Source organism: Mercenaria mercenaria, chromosome 8, assembly GCF_021730395.1.
Source record: "Mercenaria mercenaria strain notata chromosome 8, MADL_Memer_1, whole genome shotgun sequence".
Lineage (NCBI taxonomy): Eukaryota > Metazoa > Mollusca > Bivalvia > Venerida > Veneridae > Mercenaria > Mercenaria mercenaria.
The window spans coordinates 45,054,624-45,075,873 of NC_069368.1; the positions used below are offsets into that span (position 1 = coordinate 45,054,624).

At 33.2% G+C, this 21,250-nt stretch overlaps 1 protein-coding gene across 16 annotated transcripts in view; it reads left to right on the forward strand.

Moving 5' to 3' along the window:
• Positions 1-8,408, forward strand: part of LOC123566454 (unconventional myosin-IXa-like) — a 117,344-nt gene extending 108,936 nt beyond the window's left edge. For 14 of the 16 annotated variants that reach the window (XM_053549820.1, XM_053549826.1, XM_053549827.1 and 11 more), the window contains one exon: positions 6,218-8,408. In XM_053549820.1, the coding sequence (XP_053405795.1) occupies positions 6,218-6,966 (749 nt within the window). In that variant the 3' untranslated portion in view covers positions 6,967-8,408. Of the gene's footprint in view, positions 1-579; positions 603-3,869; positions 3,895-6,217 lie in introns of all 16 variants that reach the window. The other 2 variants (XM_053549834.1, XM_053549833.1) reach the window with 2 other exon arrangements.
• The last annotated feature ends 12,842 nt before the right edge of the window (positions 8,409-21,250 follow it).

The window sequence follows — 21,250 nt, forward strand, 5'->3', positions numbered from 1 at the left end:
ACTTACTCTGTAAATTGAGTGTGTAGCTGAAGTTGATTGAAAAAAACTTTCAAGAAAACTCCTTAACTTCTTGAAAATTTAAACTAAGGCAAAGTTTTGCAGGAAGTTAAGAAAATATTTTACTTTTTGTAACAAAAATCTTTGTTCAGAAGAAAATTGCTAACATCTATCTTTTAATCTTAAATGTGTTGTGTTTTGGGGTTTTTTGGTGTAAGGTTTAGTCTGGAAATGGAGCCTTGTTCTGATAGACCTATTTGTTTCTTTTGGAATTTAGGACCTTGAAGTGTAATCCATGTTCTCATGTTAATAAGACAAAACTGCCTTGGTTGGAAGTAGGTGCTAAATCGCTTATCAGAAAGTTGTCTTTAACGTTCTTAGACCTAAGACCTAAGTTTTCTTAGATTATTGGTTTAGATAATTTGGTCTATTTTTTTATAGATGATCAAAAAAACCTTTGGACCAAAATTGATTTATAGGCTGTGTCTACTGCCTTTTATGTACTACTTGTTATACATTGTGTCATGAATTTCAGCTTGTAAAACGTGTAACATATGAAAACTCGTGTATTAAATATTTTAGGGGTACACGTAAAACATTGAACGGTAAGAAGATAGAAGTGCTTTCCTGTTGTCTGTACATATTGTCTGCAGCTAAACAAGCATTTTGGGAACTATTTTCTTAATTTTCTTTGAGTTTTTTTCTCTCCAATATTTGACATGCACTTTCGGAATATTTTCATGGCTTTCTTTTATTTCTTCTTTGTTGATGTGCATTTAAGGAAAATTTCTGAATGTTCTTTCAGTTCTTAGTATTGATATGCTGCATGATCTCTTAACAGTTAAGACACCTTTTATTTGCTTGGTCAAATCCTCATTTGCATTTTATCGCAGTGACTGGAAAAATGTTTTGTGAGTATTTACTATTAATATTTTCCCAGTTTTTAAATGTTAAGTAATTGGGAATCCATTAGATTAATTAACATTTTTTTTAGAATGTCTTTATGTGTTAAAAAATGATAGTGTTCAGAATATAATTGCTTGATATGAATTGACTAGATAAATATGCTCTACCTGAATCTGAAATTGATCATTTAAGGTAGCTCTGCACGTTTGATAAACCGAAAGTGATGGCATAAGGTCATTTATTCGAAAAACGTAGAATAAAGCTTGGATTCTGCGTACGGAAATAAGAATCCTTTCATGAATCAATGACAACTTGTGAGTGAATTTATTAAAATGGCACTGTTGCTATATTTTTAAAGTCAAAATATGATATTAAAACATAATTATGACACATGAAATAATTTTTAAAAAAGCACACAGACCCATACATTTTATTTCACCACATTATATATGTTTATTTACAACTTTGAGAAGTTTTATCAAGATCTACATTGTAGAAAAAAATTTAAGCTATGATTTTCCCATAGACTCCCATTATGAAAATTTGCATGAGGTCCAAATTTTTCAAATGAGTCTAGCAAAATATCAAGCACACGACCCTATCCTTTTTATTTGCTGAATTTTCTAGGTATATTCTGAAGTTTTGAAAAATCAGAGTTAAATCAAATTCTACATTGTAGAAAAAATTTCGATCCAGACGTGCAGAGCTACCTTAAGAAATATGTTTTCGCACAAATGGCATGAATTGACTGGAAGCTTGTGAATATATATATATATCTCTACAGTGTAAAGTAATTTATCAAAATTATAAAACTCTCATCTAGATAGTAAAAACCAGGCTAAGCATTTGATGAAATTATGTTACACATAGTAAGAAAAGATTTTTCTTATCCATATTTGTTGTAAATTTAAAGTGATTTATAAATACATCTAAAAAAGTTAAAAGTTACTCCTTTTAGAAATGCACACAAATTATGTGTTTATAAACTTCCCAGAGTGCTGTTTAAGCTGTACATCCTTTTCTTAAATTATAATAGTCTGTACCTTGCTAAAAAAAAAAATGAAATTCATCAATTCATTCATTTCCAGAAATACAGGATTTTTCCATTCTTTCTTTGGTATTGCTTAAAAAATCTTTGATCCAGATTTTTAATATTATGGAATGCAGCAGTTTTAGATATTTTCATAGTTATTAAGGAGGAAATAAAAACATCTGTAGGTTTTACGATTGTTGCTATGTTGTGCGATATGAGCTTTAAACATTTCCAAAATTTCCTGAAAGCATGTCCCAATTTGCTGTTTCTATATACCCTGAGTGTTGTGTGCCTTAGTTTATTCTGCTTCCTGTTGGTGGACTAACACAAACAAGTCGGACTGTCTGAAACAGTTCTTAGTTATGATGGTCACCATGGTAACAATCGTCTCCTTGGAAACAAATATATTCATTATGTAAACAGATAGTGCTTTGTTATATGATCATAAATGTGAAATTGTAAATCTTTATCATAAATTATCATTCAGTATTCAATGTTAATTTCTGTTGATTTTAATGTGTGGTAGGTCATCAACACACTTGTAGATTTTACGGTTCTCATTGAAATTTTATTGTATAAAAGGCCTACCATACTTTGCATCACAGAATTTACTGTAAATTCAGACATTGTCTGAATGGATTTATTTTCACTGTATTTGTATCCATCCATCTTCATAAAAATAGACACTTTAAAAAAATATGCTATTGTTTTGAATAATCCTATATGTTAAATAAGTTGGCCATATATATTTTAATATTGCACAGTGGGAATCTTTGCCAATTTCGAATAAAGTAAAACTTAATCCTTACAAAAATGTATGATTCACAGTATAGTAAAGGCGTGTCTTTGAAATGATTTGAATGAAGTGATTACTTTTAATTTGTGCTAGCTAAGTAAGTAAAGGCTTAACCTTTATCTTGCTAAATTTCTAAAATGGACTAGTCCATCATTCAATTTGGGCAGTACCACTTGCTACGTGTATTTGAAGGAGCATTCATTGAAAATTCACTGACTGAATAACGAACCGTGCAGACGAAGATGAGCTTGTACAGATGTACAGGCTTATCTTGGTCTGCACTGGTCACAAAGGTAAAATCACTTGCTGACAGCATGCTAAAGTTTAAGTACTGTAATCTAGTTAGATATTGAGGTAACTTACTGTAAACATTCAGTCATATGGCTATTGTATATCAACGAAAACATGTGAACATTTCTACCTTAGACTTGCATCTGATTTTATAAGTAAAGTCGCACTTTGTTCACTCAACTTGACAGACGGTTGAAATTTTTTAAGTTCCTGTTTGAGCTTGAAAATACTTGTATAGGGATTTTGCGTGACTGATATGATGAGTGCGTTTGGAATTATCCAGTTAAAGTGAATAAGCTTTGCTGTATAATAAAATGTGATTACAAGTCTTTGTGCATGGTCCAATTTTAATTCTAGGAAGCTGCATGAAATAGCCATCTAATTTGATATTTTAGACTTGCAATAAGTTGATATAAGCGAATTTATTACTAGAAACTTTTATATATTACTTGATGATAAAGTGACCATTTTGTTTTAAAGGGTCTTAAATGCCTGTTATGGTAAAGGTGAACTATCTACTATCTGACTTATAATGCTGAATTTAACATATCTTGGTAGCAGTAGAGCTTTATAGTCACCGAAATAGGTCATGTGACATTGTGTGATCATAGAATCTGCATTATATCAACGGTAACTTTAACTCGGTTTGCCATAACATTTATTTGTCAGAATTTGTATTTTGGTTTCCTTTCTTAGTTAAATTTCTAAAAAAAATTCTTGAGTTTCCACGTTTTGTAACCATATGAAATAATAGTAAAAAATCTGATCAAATGAAAGAAAAGGAAGTGCTTGTTTTCTCCTCAATGTATTTTGCATTAATTTCTACAATCATTTTTTTTTTTTTAGTGATATTATATGCACGTGTACTCAGGTGAGCATGTCTGGTCCACTTACTTCAGTTGAGTAATATGTCACGCAATTTATATTGTATAAGCTTATTTCTCTCGGGTGTTGGTGTTTTTAAAATTTTTGGTAGAGCCCACAAAATAATAATTTTTGCACCAATATATAACAAAAACTGGTAGAAAGACTTGTAGAAAGTTCTTTCATAATCTACTCTGGTAGACAGCTGTCATTTCAGTCTTTGATGAAGCTTATTGTATATATTAGCACAAGTTTATTTGCTGCTGTTCTAGACTGCTGAAAAATAAATGCCAACGTCTATTATGTATGAGATATTGCTTCCTTCGATGCAGAAAATGCGTCAAAGTAAGGGTTGATTGAGGTAGATCATCAAAAAGTTCCAAACCATTGACGATTCACACATTTTTCATTGTTTGTAAGTTAAATTCATTACTGAACAAGAGCTTTGCCAAGCGGGGCAATATATGCCCGAAGGGTTAAATCAGAGGATGAGAGCAGATTTTAAAGAACTTCACTTGTTGAAGCCCAAAGGACAGGAACAACAAAGGGAAGAAATTCCACAAAAAATATTCTGAGTCCACAAAAAAATCCTTATTAGGTACAGATATGTCAAAATACACCTAAAAATTGGAGGTACCGTCCATGTTGTATCATAGAAAAGTGGTCTCGATTTTTCCCTGCGGCCAATAATAAAAAAGTTTCACAATAAGCTCTATAGTAACATAGAAGGGAAGTAATTAACATTTTTTCTTGTAAGTGAACAAAAAAGGGATCTGCCAAATAAAAACAAGAGCACTGCAAAGCAGAGCAATATACACAAAGCAGTCATCCGAAACATGCGCTCTGCACGTCGTCTCGGTGTGGTAAACATTTGTGCCAAGTTTCTTTGAAATCCTTCATGCAGTTCAAGAGTTAAAGAGTGGAACGAAACAAACTGATATGACCTTTGATCCCTAAGTGTGACCTTGACCTTTAAGCGAGACATCCAAAACATGCGCTCTGCACGCCGTCCCGGTGTGGTGAACATTTGTGTCAAGTTTCTTTGAAATCCTTCAAGGGGTTCAAGAGTTACAGAGCAGACACAAAATTGCTAATGGACAGACGGATGGACAGATGGACACCGAGGGTATAACATAATACGTCCCTTCGGGTGTATAAAAATTAAAGTAAGACTAGGCCAAGTTCTGTATTCAAAGAAGTTTAAAGTTTCAAAACTGGGTCCAGACCTGATCTTTAGTATAGTCGACGAAACTATATTTAGATGTGTTTTAGAGAGCTTTTAGCTTATCATATATATCACAGTTGCTTAACTTAGATAGATTTAAGTACATAAATGTTTAACTTATATTTGTAGCTATTTGTTTAGTTCTTGCCTGTAGAAAAAAAATTGCAGGACATTCATCCTCCACCTCTTATTCAGGTGGGGAAGTTGCTTGCAAATATACCAATTATAATTTCTTTTCATTTATAAAAAACACAGAGCTTTAATACTTTGAAATTATTCCAGAGGTTTTTCCAAGCATGTTATGGTGAATTTTCATGTGATTATTTATTATCTCACTCGAGCATCAAGTGCTCAAGGTTAACTAAGGTGATTGCCTATGCCAGTAGTTTCCTGTCCTGTTTCATCAACAAATCTTCTTTCAGCACTTGAGGTCACAATTTTAGCTCAACCTTATTAAAGGATGGTCAGGATGTCTGTCCTATACTGGGATCACAAACTTGGTCTTCTATGTCAGTTTAGAAAAACTTTGTAAACTGTTTTGTCTGAACTACACAAAACTTAGTCAGAATATTAAATTTTGTCTTTATGGTCAAAGTAATTGTTATTATGAAATATATGATACTGGGTCATCAGAGGGTAAAAAGGTCAAATCATTGTCACTGTTTGATTTGGGTTTAATCAGTGTTCATGAAAAACAAGTCGGAATTAAATGGAATGAAAGCATGTCTTGATATTGCAAGCTCTCTAAACCTATTCTTTTATGCTTCCATAGGACATGTATATTTTGTTGTATTAACAATTACACATTTTTCTAAGAACTCAAATTAATAGTTTATTTGCAAGTAGATAAATTTACTACCCATACAAAAGCCTAATTACTTAAATATGTTTTACCGAGTATTTGGGAAACAACTTTCCTTGGGCTCTTCAAGTTAATTAATATGAAATAAACACATGTGGTGGTTGGTCTACCTGTTTAAATTATAAGTTAATTGAAACATAGATCAGTTGAAATAATAATTGGTGTGTAGTTTATTTGTACGTTGTTTAGAAAATAATTTATTTCATCTAGATAAGAATAATGAATTTCTTTTTATATTTACAGCTAAAGCCCCAACCCAGTTGAAACATTTGACCAAACATCGGGTAGAGGTTCCAGGTAAACGTCGCCCTCCAACGCAATTATTTAAACAGCGCAGTATGGATGACATGGACACATTAGAAAAAGAAACGTCCGAACAATTTCTTAACGGAAAACATTCATGTAGTACTGAAGACAATACATATATGTTCAAATATTCGTCTTCGAACAAATCCACTGTTAATCAGGGTGAGCGACGACAACTGCTGGACAGTTTAGATTTACACTCGCCAGATTCTCGCAGCATTGATCAAACTCGTAAAAAAGTTGGAGAACATTTCAAAAAGGTGAAAGGCAAACAAACAAGTGCACTGAGCAAACAGCTCAGAGAATCAGATCAAATTGTTGTCTCATCGGAAACTCTTTCAACTGCTATAGCAAAAGACTCTTTATATTTGCTTAAACCAAAGTTATATCAAGACGCTCTATCGCCAAAATTAAAAACCAAATCCCCAAAATCTCATTTATACAGTCAGGTTCCAAGTAAAACTGATTTAAGTCGAAGTAAACCTGTGCAAGAAAAAAAGAGAAAATCCCCTGGAAAGGATTATGACGTTCTAGTCGGGACATCACCACAACACCAAATGCAACTGTCGTCCAGACCGTTGAGACTTACGTCAGGTCATGCAAATCCAGAGAGAATGTCATCATATGACAACACAAACTTGTCTGTGATGGAAAATAGTGACCCAGAAGATGAAATTATGGTTTAAAAAATACAATGGAAAATAATAATGTTCTAAAATTTACCATTTTTAGCTCATCTGATTTTTTGAAAAAAAATGATGAGTTATTGTCATCACTTGAGCGGTTGTCGGCGTCGGCGTCGGTGTCGGCGTCGGCGTCGGCGTCTGCGTCGGCGTTGCCTGGTTAAGTTTTATGTTTAGGTCAGCTTTTCTCCTAAACTATCAAAGCTATTGCTTTGAAACTTGGAATACTTGTTCACCATCATAAGCTGACCCTGTATAGCAAGAAACATAACTCCATCTTGCTTTTTGCAAGATTTATGGCCCCTTTTGTACTTAGAAAATATCAGATTTCTTGGTTAAGTTTTATGTTTAGGTCAACTTTTCTCCCAAACTGTCAAAGATATTGCTTTGAAACTTGGAATACTTGTTTACCGTCATAAGCTGACCCTGTACAGCAAGAAACATAACTCCATCTTGCTTTTTGCAAGATTTATTGCCCCTTTTGGACTTAGAAAATCAGTTTTCTTGGTTAAGTTTTATGTTTAGGTCAGCTTTTATCCTAAACTATCAAAGCTATTGCTTTAAAACTTGCAACACTTGTTCACCATCATAAGTTGACCCTGTACAGCAAGAAACATAACTCCATCCTGCTTTTTGCAAGATTTATGGCCCCTTTTGGACTTAGAAAATATCAGATTTCTTGGTTAAGTTTTATGTTTAGATCAACTTTTTCTCTTAAACTATCAAAGCTATTGCTTTGAAACTTGCAACACTTGTTCACCATCATAAGCTGACCCTGTACAGCAAGCAGCGTAACTCCATCCTGATTTTTGCAATAATTATTGCCCCTTTTGGACTTAGAAAATCATTTTCTTGGTTGAGTATTATGTTTAAGTCAACTTTTCTCATAAACTATCAAAGCTATTGCTTTAAAACTTGCAACAGTTTTTCACCATCATAAGTGGACACTGTACATCAAGAAACATAACTCTATCCTGCTTTTTGCAAGAATGATGGCCCTTTTTAGACTTAGAAAATCATGGGTAGGACAATATTTCTATTACACAAAAAAAATCAGATGAGCGTCAGCACCCGCAAGGCGGTGCTCTTGTTTAAAGATTATTTTAAATCGATTGAGTAGGTCTTCTTTTCAGGCAGTCTCTGCTTGATTTATTTTTTCAAAAGCAAAATAGGAAGTGAAAATGAGGCTTCATTAAGCAATTTATCTATATATTTATTATTGTGCTGGTTCTTTTAAATATAGGGGGTGGATCAGAATAATTTTCGGTCTGCACTTGATTTTTACTGTAACACAAAACAAAATAAAAAAAATGATGTAATATGATCGGATCAGTATGAATCAGCTGTATACACATAACAAAAGCAGATATAACATTTTGCTCTGAAGCAGTTTTATTATCCACGACACCAGTTTTAAACTTAACTGCTCCCCCCCCCCACACACACACACAAAAAACAAAATCCCAAAAAACAAACAGTACAGCGTAAAACATATTTCTGTTAGTTATTGAATTACACATTTCAGACTTTAGGTCAAGTGGCATTAATTTATTAAAAAACAATTTTTAATATTCAGATGTTCTGATGTGTAAAAGCCAAGAAAATGTTGATTGTATAAAAACATGCATTTCATTAAAAATATGGTCACTTGAGGCTGTTTATTATCCTGTTAACCGAAAATTTTTCTAGTGTCTGTATAATTTTGTTAGTTTACTGGTTAACACATGATTCTACTCATCATACAATTACATTATACTATTGTCTTTATTAAGCAAATTGTCAAAGCACATCATTTCAAGAAGTATTAATATTTTACGAAGGAGCTAGGCATAACCTATCAAATATAATACAATTGATGTCCTTAACCTTTACTCTACTAAGTTTCTAAAATGGACTGGTCCATCGTTCAGTTTGGGCAGTGACACTTATTATTCAAAGGGGTGATGACTGAAAATTTTACTGACTGAATAGCGAACAGTGCAGACAGTGATCAGCCTGCACAGATGTGCAAGCTGATCTTAGGCACTGGCCGCAAAGGCAGAATCACTTGCCGCCAGCAGGCTAAAAGTTAAGAAATGGTATTAATGCACCCAGTATTGATACTAAAACAGGCTGCTCAAAAACTGTCAAGTTTCTAAAGTATGTGACTATGTTATAGATACAGTAAAACTTTCTAGTCTATTCAGCGTGTTAGTACTGTTCAACTAGTACCCGTTGACTAGTACTGGTTAACTGGTATTGGTTAACTAGTTGTTAGATATAACTTTTTATGTTGATATTTTTGTACTTACAATTTTAGGATATAAAATATTTATAAAAGTAAAATTTAGTGTAGATAGAGTAAAATGTATAGCTGTAAAATTGAACATGTGATATGAAATATTTGAATAGATAGTGCTGTAAAAATAGTGCTAGTTATACATACATCAATTAGAACTTAGAAAAAGCAATTCTGTATGCTTGTTGGTTTTTCACAGTAATAGGTTAAAATTATCTGTTAAACTAGGACAGTGTATAGTATATTGTTGATTGGATAATATTTGTAAAGATTTTATTTTTACTGTCATTTACTATAGAAAGGTGAAAAATCTTCCAAAGTCAGCAGAACCACAAAAATCAGAACGTAGTTTTGAAGTGAAATTTAAATAGATCGTGGCATTTTGAAATTCAGTACTGCCTTGGGTGTAGAAATATGTATTTAAAGTCTTTTTTTATCAGCTTAACTTACGTTTTTGAAATCTAAGAGTTTTGTGTGGTTTAGATTTTAAGACTAGTACATTTTAAGTCTGTATGAAGGCATCCATATAAGTTTAACGTTCTGCTGAAATTTTTCTGAGAATTTTTTGTAATTGTTTGCTATACTTTTTACATCAAACTTCAAATTAACTTTGGTAGGACTTCATTGTATAAAAATTGCAATGTTCAGTATTTAAATGAAACAGATACTTTTCTACAGAATGAATGAAATCCTGCTAGTTATTGTTAGCAAACCTTACCAGCATTGTATGTATTGTGCCTTAACCAGTTTGTAGATTTTCTCTTGAGACATCCACCACTTTTAACAGAAACTTTTAATTTAATTGAATGGTTCCCAAAATGTTCATTATATTTGTACCTTCGATTTTCATGCTGATTGATTTCCCTCACATGACAGACTGTGAGTATAGCAGTATCCATTGGTGGTTTGTATAGTAACAATCCATTTGTATGTTTTCCAGTTGTTGGTATAGTTATTTTACTGTCTGACTGGCTTGCTGTAGGTCAGTGGTTCTACCCAGGAGCCAGCACTACTTGGGAGCCTGCCAAAACCTGAAATAATTCCATCTGATCTTGTAACAGCTTGCAGGATATTATACAACTTTAATATATATAAACTATCATTCAAAACCTAGTGTTAAGGTAAACAAAAAATTAGTTCATAATATTAGTGCATTTAATTTTCAAAACTTGTAAGTGAATACAAGTTATTTAACAACAATTTATACAATGGCAGTGACTTGCCGGGCTATATAGGTAAGACATCATTGCCGTTGAATAAATGTGTAATATTTTATTTGAAGAAAGCTTAATCGAACATTGTTATTCAGTAACCTGTAAATTACAAGGGATAGCTTTAACAGAACTCCATGTAGGATTCCAACTTTCCATGTCTGGGTAAGAGTTGTGCACTAGTAGTTGCACCATCTCGTATTGCATTTTAATTACAGTAGATGTATTTATTTGCCTGTGATAAAGGACATATAAAGTGATCACTTGTGGCCATGGCATGCACCATCAGAAAAAAAGAAGTTGTCTTCTCTTTAACTACATTAGTTCCTGCCAAATGTTCACCAAACTTGGTCACAATGTTTATGGGCATATTATCCCAAAAGTATCGAGTTTTACAATCAGAATTACATATTGCTAATGCTTACTCGGTATTAACCTAAACAAGTAAAGTGGCAGTCACAACACCTGCAACCCATGTTGTGATGATTTTACACATAGGTAAGTGCTGCAGCTGGTCACAGAATAAGTTCTATATATTTTTGTCAACCATAAGATGGTCTCCAAGTATCCCAACTAACTTCATGTTTTCATATGTTTTGTATTAGAAATATTTTTACAAAATACTGATTGAAGACTGAGAAATTTGAATGTTTGTTACTCGGCATTTTTTGTCGGTGTTCTATTACTGTCAGAGGAAACACTTTTATCTTCATTCATGTAGGAAATTCTATATAGTCCCCATATGACCTGAATTCTGTCATTGTGCGTGTGACTTGTAATAGAACACAACATAAATGCCATCATGACCGAAAGAGTATTATAAACATGGGTAAATCGTTGCATACACATTTATATAAACTTTCAAAACACTGAGTTTGGTCATCACTGAGACAAAATATGGAAAATATATGAGCCGCACCATGAGAAAACCAACAGTGGCTTTGTGACCAGCATGGATCCAGACCAGCTTGCGCATCCGCACAGTCTGGTCAGGATCCATGCTGTTCGTTAGAGAAACTGTTAGTGAACAGCATGGATCCTGACCAGACTGCACACATGCGCAAGCTGGTCTGGATCTATGTTGGTTGCAAAGCCACTATGTTGGTTTTCTCATTACGTGGCTCAATTATGTGTTTCTTGTATAAATGAAAAAAAAAAAGAGAATTTTTATACTACACTGTCCATGTTAAAATTACTTGCAAAGTATAAGCCTGTTATTGCTTGAGTTTGTTTGGCATTATTTGTCATTGTGTGGCAATATTGGTCTCTGTATGGCATTATTTGTCATTGTGTGGCAATATTGGTCTCTGTATGGCAGTTTTTGTCACAGTGTTTTGCATTATTTTCTGCAGTGTGAGGCATTATTTGCCATGCATTGTACAGTGTCATATATCTCGTTCTTTTTTTAATGATGTATTTATTATTGAATTTCTGTTGATTTGTTTTTTTTCTTCCTGTAAATGTGTTTATATATAAATTGTTAAAGAGCTCTTTCATCTCATGATCTGTTAAAGCTCATAGTGTTTTGTGTATTAAAGTATGTACATACAGCCATGTATGTATACATGTAGCATGTTTTATGTACATACAATCATGTATATATACTTGTACCATGTTTTATTTGACATTATTGCACAGATTTCGTTAAATCATTACATGTAATAATTACAACCTGTTAAATAAAATGAATAAAGAATGTTTGTTGTTACACATTTCTTCCTTAACGAGGTCTGTATTCTAAACTACAACTTTCCCAGCACCCGTGAAATCACCAGAAATCCCAGTCTGGTATGCAAGAATGTCCTTTCTCTATGAGATACATCCAAGAATGAAAAAAAGTTAATTTTGTAAATACTTGCTCTCAGAAGTAAAAAAGCGTAAGGTATCCTATTTGTTGCAAATCTCACAACTAATATACTGGAAAAACTGCCCCTTAGCTGAGAAATTTTGTCTATACAATGATGCAGTAAAAAAGGAGTGGGGTTGGTAAGCACACAAGCCCTCTATAGAAAACAAGAGACTCAAAATGACATTCGCAAAAGGTGTGCAGTAGCAACCAGCTGAAACACCTTTTTACTCCCTACACCTTGATATTGTCTCTTTTTCTTCTTTGGCCTTACATTCAGACCAGCAGCCTCGATGAAACTTGTGGTTCGCTGCAGATCCTCGATTCTTCTATGCAGTTTCTGGTAAATCGAGGTATCTATCGGCAGTTGCAGCTGAGACACTTTGCTTACAACTGACAACTTGGTTTATAAATGTGTATATCAACATTCTATGGAAATGTCCTAAAATACGACGCCAAAGTGGTTTATTATCTCCAACTACTTATAAGGAGACATGGGAATGAGGTTTTCTGTCCATAGTGTCTCCTGCCCTACACATCTTGCCTGAACTTTTCATTTGCTTATAACACCATTACAGTTACTTTCTATTCTTTTTATTTCATACATATGTAATTTGAAGTAATGTATTTAAATACACAAATAATTTAGATTGATCTCCCTTAGTAAACGTACCCGACACTTTCGAAAGGAATCTATTTCAACTTCAATCATGTGTGTAGTGAAGAATGATTTAAAACGTTGTGTGTATAAACCATGAATGAATTTCAAAAAATTATGAATATACAAACATGCTCGCACATCAGCTCCTCTGCTAATATAAAATGTGTTACGTCTATGTATATGTAAAATCAGCTTCTGCAACTGACATCTCTAATTGTATGCAGAACCATGAAATAAGAATATCTTCATTTATAAGATGAAATTCATTTTGTTTATTTCTATGTAAGAACATGCAGTTTTCCAGTTTCAATAACAAGATTATCCTTCAATGTTTACTCCATTTCCTAATACAGAATTACACACATTTAACAACCAAATTCTTCTTCAAGAGTAACTCGTTCACTGTTATGTATCTTTCACTGTTGATTGCATGAATGTTAAGATATTTTTAGTTGGAGGAATCAGGCCTGAAGTTAAGACCACTGGTTTTTTAGTTTGACTGTGTTGCTCTTAATTTATCCATTGGATGTTATCTTTGTGTTTTACAGCAGCAAGTGTTTCCTGTAACTATGTCTTTATCCATCAAGGTATCTATGTCTTTATACATCAAGTGTTACTGGTATCTATGTCTTTATCCATCAAGGTATCTATGTCTTTATCCATCAAGTGTTACTGGTATCTATGTCTTTATCCATCAAGAACGGGTGGCTACATCGGATATGTGCCAAAATTAAGTCTGACTCTGAATGGAAAAAAAGTTCTAGACCGAACGCGAAATTCTTTTGTTCTGAATGCTCTTAAAAAAGTAAAAAAGTAACACTGTTGAATGAGAAGACTATAGGGTAAGTTTAATATATACCTGTTTGTCAAATTGATGGTTTGAAACACTAGTTTCAAGGTAGATGCGTAAACTTGATGGTTTGAAACACTAGTTTCAAGGTAGATGCGTAAAACTTCTGTATACCTGGCGCGTATACATGTACATCACTTATATGGACCGATATGTTTTCTGTTTCATGATAATACATCTCATGTCTTATAAATTTCTTTTATCATGAACATTATTGTTTCTTTTTTATTTCAATTAGCACATAAATCCTTTAATGCTATTTGAGCCACGCCATGAGAAAATCAACATAGTAACTGCGGTCAGCATAGATCCAGACCAGCCTGTGCATCTGCAGACTTGTCAGGATCCATGATGTTCGCTAATGGTTTTCCTAATTGCAGTAGGCTTTGAAAGCGAACAGCATGAATCCTGGTCGCAAAACCACTATGTTGGTTTTCCCATGATGCGGCTGAAACTACATAAAGTTAATATCAAACAGAACCTGTGACTCCCTGTTCTTATACAAGATTCCACAATAACGACAATGCGGTGAAAGTTCTCATCAGAACTAATTTTCTACCAAACATTTATCACAGGGAAGTACTCACATTTATCAGCCAGTTCATTTGTCCCATTGACGATTCTTGAAATTGCTTTGCGGCGAAAAGTCGCAATTCTGTGAGACAGTACGCAGATCTGAAAAACTTCTCAGACAAGCTTCGACTCCATCACTTTCACAACTTTACAGCTATGTCTGTCCCCACAAAACGGAAATAAACACACTGCAATTTAGGCATTACTATCAATCATGTGTCTCAATACAGACTATGAAATGATCATACAGTCCGCCATTACAATCTCAATCTTACCGTCAGAAAAGTTATTGTTAGTTATAGTTCAATATTTATTATTATTTTTTTTTTTTTTTCATACCGAAGAATATTCCTCCGGCCACTAATCGATAGCGGTCAGAGTTTCTATATAGAAATAAGAAGGGCATGTACACATTTTACTTAATAACAAAATAACTAAAATTAAGAAACCTTAGGTGCAAAAATATTACCAAAGTTCAACATTTGATTCATCACAAGGTTTTTTTAGATTAAATTTTATCTTAATTTTTGATTCGTTCTTCGCATGAAGTTTGAAGCCATCATTTCGTCATTTTTTCCCTTCTTTTTTTCCATATAAAATGTGCAAAAATCTCATACATGCGTTTCTTCAAAGCATTTTTTGTATAAAACCATTGATATGAAAGCTTAGGTGCAAGAACTTTCCTACTCTCATTGAATTTTTCTTTTGAATGATATTTATTTCATTTTTGTGAAATAAAAATTTGATTCGTTCTCAGACGGTTTATTTTCACTAATTTCGAAGAAAAATTAACTTCAGCGCGGAGTTGTTGTTGTAGCGTCATAAGCAGACGATATTATAGTATGCCGCGTGAACATGCGGTATTGTGATCAAAACGTTAAAGTAATGATTTAATCATTTAATGTAATTTTACTTCGCGAGTAATTCATTTTGTGTTAATATCACAACTTAACAATATAAGAAATGCAATTAAATATTGCAATTAATATTTCGGTTCTAAAAAGAAAGAGACGCGCATTTCTTCTTATGTCGTTGTTCTCACCTTATTTCATATACATTTAAATATCAGTGTCAGTTATGCCAATTGTGTCAATTAAACATTAACAGAGATAGCTTTCCTAACGACCCTTGGATCACAAATGCAAACTGTCGTAAAAAGGTAAAATACAGAATTTTTTGTATATATTTTACTTAATAATTTTTAGTAAATAAATTCAAGGTCCGCCTTAATCAAATTAAAGCTGGAATATTTAATTATGTCCGGAGCATTTTTGTGTACAAGAATGTTTTTGCCATGTAAATAATATCTGCATTTAAAACAGAATTGAATTTTACTTCAGTAACTTGATGATATATTTTTGTTTTCGTGAAAATTTTACCTGGTTTCGTGATCTTTTCAGTTATCATAAATGTCGTCGTGATTAACTTACTTTCATAATTTATTGTACATGTTCAATTCAAGATAATTTTACATAAAACTAATTTCTATACTGTAATCCTATTGAATGATAGTTTATAGAAGTAATAAAATGTTATATGCATCACGCATAAATCCTTTTTATTGGACCTGTAATAAAACTAGCCAATTATCTCTAAATAAGGAACGTTAAAACAACACAGACGTTTATAACACTGATAAGGCTATAATTGCGTTTTGAATTACGGGTATTTTCTTTTTGTAATTACAAGGTATAATTATCATGCGATTTTAATCTTTCGCATATTTTTTATTTTGCAAGCAGTTTTCATATATTGGTGGAATATGTGTAGTTATATTAAAATGAATAATGTCTGCTTGAATACGGCAAAATACCTGTACCACGCTGATTGCCATTATCTTTTTTTTAATTTTACAAACTTCCTATTTTACCAATATTTTAAGAATTACTGAATTGATATACGTGTGATGTTCAACCATTTCAGAATAAAATAATTCAAAACCTACACCTGTGTAATTATAAATTGTAAACAGCTGTTTAAAAGAAAAAAACAAACAAAATAACTTACGTATGTATTTTTGTGACATAAGAATGGACGTGGTGGTGGCAGCAGGTATAATACATATCAATCAGACAATTTTAAAATATATTCGTCAAGTTTATTTGTATCTTGTGACTTCCCTGTTTGATATTTGTCTTTGTTTTTTGTTGTTGTTTTTTCTTCTTTTTTTTGACAAGAATGTGTTATGGCCGTAAAAGTTATAAAATCGTATAAAACACGGTTCGATCTTCTTCTTTTTTTTGGGGGGGGGGGGGGGGGGGGGGGGGGGGGGGGCACATATTATACTTAAAAACAGCGTTATATAAAACAATGTAAAATCAGATCATATTTCTTAAATATATATGTCAGATTTTATTTTTCAACGACAGCGTATTTTATAGATGGGAGACGCCGTAAAAATATCAATGCTAGTGCTATATAAATATAAAAGGAAGTGTCTATGGGTACGAACCTCCTTTTTTCTAGAGATTAAGGGTCATTTACATTTCAGATTTGGTTGAAAATGAAAAATAAAAAATAAAAAAAAAATAAAAGACTTCATCGATATTTGCCTTTAACTTGAATCTAAATGGTTTACAGATAGCAATGTTCACCCGATTTGTTACATTGTTTTTCGAAAACATGTTAAAATATACATTCTTCTTATATAAGAATATGTTATGAAAATAATTTTATATGAAAATAGGGTTTTTATTGCTGATAGATATGTTATATTGATATAAAAATTAATTTAATTATTATAAAATAACATATTAAAAATGCTATGGTTCAGAAAATTACATATTAAACATTCTTTTGATAAAAATAACTTGTTTTATTTCTAATGAAAATTCTCTTTTCCATAGTTTGTAACTCCAGTGACATTTCAATTAAACTTGTTTAATTATCTTATGAAAAAACGTTCTCTTTTATTACACTTGATATTGTAATAAACATCCAGGTGACAATACCCGGAGGCAGTAGATATCGACATCGCAATACCGGTCACCTGTTACCAATACCAAATAGCTGTTGTCTCCCCTGATATCGATTTTCTGCAATATCGGTCATGAGGTCAATTCTTCCTCATGTTTGAAATTGTTGGGCCTCTGTTGGCAAGTGGTTATGGTCGCTGACTTCGAATCACTTGCCCCTCACCGCTGTTTGGTTCGAAACTTCTCTTGTGGTGTAGAACTCGCTTTTGTGAGGAAGCCACTTTGGAAGATATTCTTGTGCAAGCTGCAACCTCCTGACAACTGTAATCATTACAAAATTTCTTATGTAGATCACCGGTCTTTAGTTTGTGTTGATGACCGGTCTATAGTTCTATAGTAAATATTTTTCATATGTATTATGTAATAAAACATTTATGATACATGTGTACTTATGTTTTACCAGATTAAGTATAGACACTGAAAGATCTGACCAGATCTGTAGAAGGACTAAGCGAGAAATAGCCCCTAGACTGTGATAGAGAGATAAAAATCCTATTTAGTTACATTAGCCTAGCTGTTTGCGAACAGGTTGCCTGGTCTTTTAACGTGTACGGTGTAGACAGATACACACGAAACCCTCTTTCTGGGGATAAACTACTGACCTCTTTGGATCTCAGGAAATAGTTTTAATGCTTTTGAAACACTGTGGATATTTTATTTAATTTTCCTCGATTTATGTCCATACCAGCGTCCCATATCCCTCCGGAAGTTTACCTGTATAATTGTCTTTCTCACGTGACTTTTTCTATCCTATCATCTTTCAGGTTACAGGTAACATTTTAAAAAGAGGGAAAAAGACAAAACTAAGAAAGCGCCATTTTTGGAGGGATCTCTTTAAATTCTTAGTATAACTAATTAAATTGGAAATATATTATCAGGTATTTATTATTTTTACACTTTATAGACATTTGTATTTCTGTGTTGTAAACACTTTATCGATATTCAATTTATTTATTGATGTAACGCTACTAAATTATTGATTTTGAAAACACGCAATGCGCCATTTACTTTTTTGACATATTGCACGTGTTGCTATGTATTTTTATTTTGTACATTACTTGTTATGTTTGTTTCAGATACAGTAATTATGGTAAATATAAAAGACAGCCTTCACCTGTTCACAGAACTGTGGCTGACGAGGTTCGTTTACCCACCCAACTGCATCCACATATGTGTACCAGACGATCTATAGAAATTTTAAAAGGTAGGAGCGTTCAAAAAATAGCGGACATAGACACAGTATACCAGGCTGTTACAACATTGCCTGGTCTGGCTTGCGACATAAAAAGTAATATTTCTTGAAAAATAATGAAGATATTTCTTTCAAACTTGGTCCATTTATTTAGCATAACAAATGATACAAGTTAGAATAAAAATAACTTGGTTGCCTTCAGTTTTGTTAGAATTATTTCCCCATTTCAGATTTTTAGGAGGCATAATGTTTGAAGTCCAAAAAAATCTGTTCTAATGCTAAGTTTAAAACAAAAAAGCATTCAATGGCTTTTTAATGCTCTAAATTAATGGGCTAGTACATGAATGTTTATATTTTACTCTGCTTTCACTTACAACATTATAGAGAAATGTTAGTTCTAAAAAATTGCTCATACATCTGCACTAGAAACAAAGTATTTACCCTAAATATTATATAGAATAAAGGTATTGGTGCAAAAGTTTGGAGCAATAGAAAGCCATTGAACCCTTTCCTGTTTTAAACATTGCATTAAAACACTTTTTTCTGGACTTCAAACATTATGCATCATAAAAATTTGAAAAAGGGAAGTAACTCTAACAAAACTGAAGGCAACAAAGTTATTTCTATCTTAATATGCATAATATGTTATGCTTAATAAATGAACCACGTTTGAAAGAAATATCTTCATTATTTTTTAAGAAATATTAGTTTTTATGTCCAAAGCCTGATCGGGCAATGTTTATACCAGCCTGTATACTGGCCTGAAATACTGTTTATACCTCTTAGTTCTCTATTGTGAATATTTCAATGACAAATTTACTGTTTTTCTAGTGATTGTCTTGTCCGTTCGCTCATCCGTACGAGGTTAACCAAATTGGGCCGTTTCGTCTAGCATCAATACCCCTTACTAGAATGACTTGATAGTAATGCAGATGTAACCTGTGACCATTCCTCATCTTCAAACATCACCTGACCTCAGTTTGACCTTGACCTCATTTTGGACTTGGGTTGCTTTGTATGGGCCATCTCTTGGTTAACCAAATGGGACCGTTTCGTCTGGCATCAATACCTCTTACTAGAATGACTTGATACTAATGCAGATTATGTAACCTGTGACCATTCCTTATCTTCAGACATCACCTGACCTCAGTTTGACCTTGACCTCGTTTTGGACTTAGGTTGCTTTGTATGGGCCATCTCTTGGTTAACCAAATCATGAAATGGGACCGTTTCGTCTAGCATCAATACCCCTTACTACAATGACTTGATACTATTGCAGATGTAACCTGTGACCATTTGTCATCTTAAGACATCACCTGACCTCAGTTTGACCTTGACCTTGAACTTGACCTCGTTTTGGACTTAGGTTGCTTTGTCTCGACAAGGCTGCCACCTGGGGCATCAGGCGTTTATTGAACACAGCTCCTTGTTCAAATTGGCGTTGTTTTCATTCTTAGCATTCAAAAGGTAGCGCACATAGACAAAGGGTTTTGACCAGTCCAAATAATTTGAGACCTTGGGTAGATCGATTTTACATTTTGATATTTTACGTTGTCTACCTAGAGAGGAGGCGGATATCGACAAGTCAAAAAATGTAACGATATTCAACTCTCGAGTACAGTTATTTGGACTAGGTTTTTGACAGGCCAGGTAAGCAGCCCTGAGTCCTATGAAACTTATAAACTTTCTTGTAGTGATTGATTTTTGCTGCATGGGTATGATTCATGCAGGTGTTTTGTTTACAGTGTTTCCCTAGATGCCAGAAAATGATGAAACCAAAGGGAGATCACTGCTTCCAACAGATACATGCGAAACCCTTTCCGGGGATGAACCACTACTGACCTCTTCGAACCTCGGAAAATAGTTTTGACTATTGAACGGCTAGTATTTTATTAATTATTAGATGTATAACAGTACATATGTTGAACAAAATGCTTTTGCAATAGTGTGGATGTTTTATTTAATTTTCCTTGATTTCTGTACATACCAGCATTCGACACCTATATCCAGAACAACTTTTCAGGTTACATGTCATATTTTGAAATGAGAAAAAAAAATGCTATTTTTGTAGGGATCTCTTTAAATTCTCAGTATAACTAATTTATTGCACATATATATTATCAGGTATTTATTATTTCATACTTTATAGATATTTGTATTTCCATGTTTTTTGTAAACGCATTATCGATTTTTGTAAACACTTTATCGATTTTCAATTTATTGATGTAACGCTACTAAATTATAGGATAAGGAATCATGTTTTGAAAACTCACACCGCGCCATTTACTTTCTTGACAGATTGCACTTGTGGCTACTTTTATTTTGAACATTACATGTTACGTTTGTTTCAGATAATGGTAAACTTCACCTTTTCGCAGAACTCTTGTCGTGAAATCAGATAAAGGGGTTAGATACCCACGTGATTACATTCACATAGGCATAGGCATACACTGTCAGCTGCATGAGACGATCCATAGAATTCTCGTATGACGATAGTTCCATACAGGATGTAGGTCAGTCCTATTGGGAAAGGTAGGTGTTGTTTCCATACTTAACGTTCAGAAGGTAGCACACAGACACAGGGAGCGGACAAGCCAGGTAAGCAGCCCTGAACCCTATGAACCTTTCTTGTAGTAATTTAACAAACTGGCCTGAAATAATATATTTGAACAGAAATGATACCTCTTAGTTCTCTATTGTC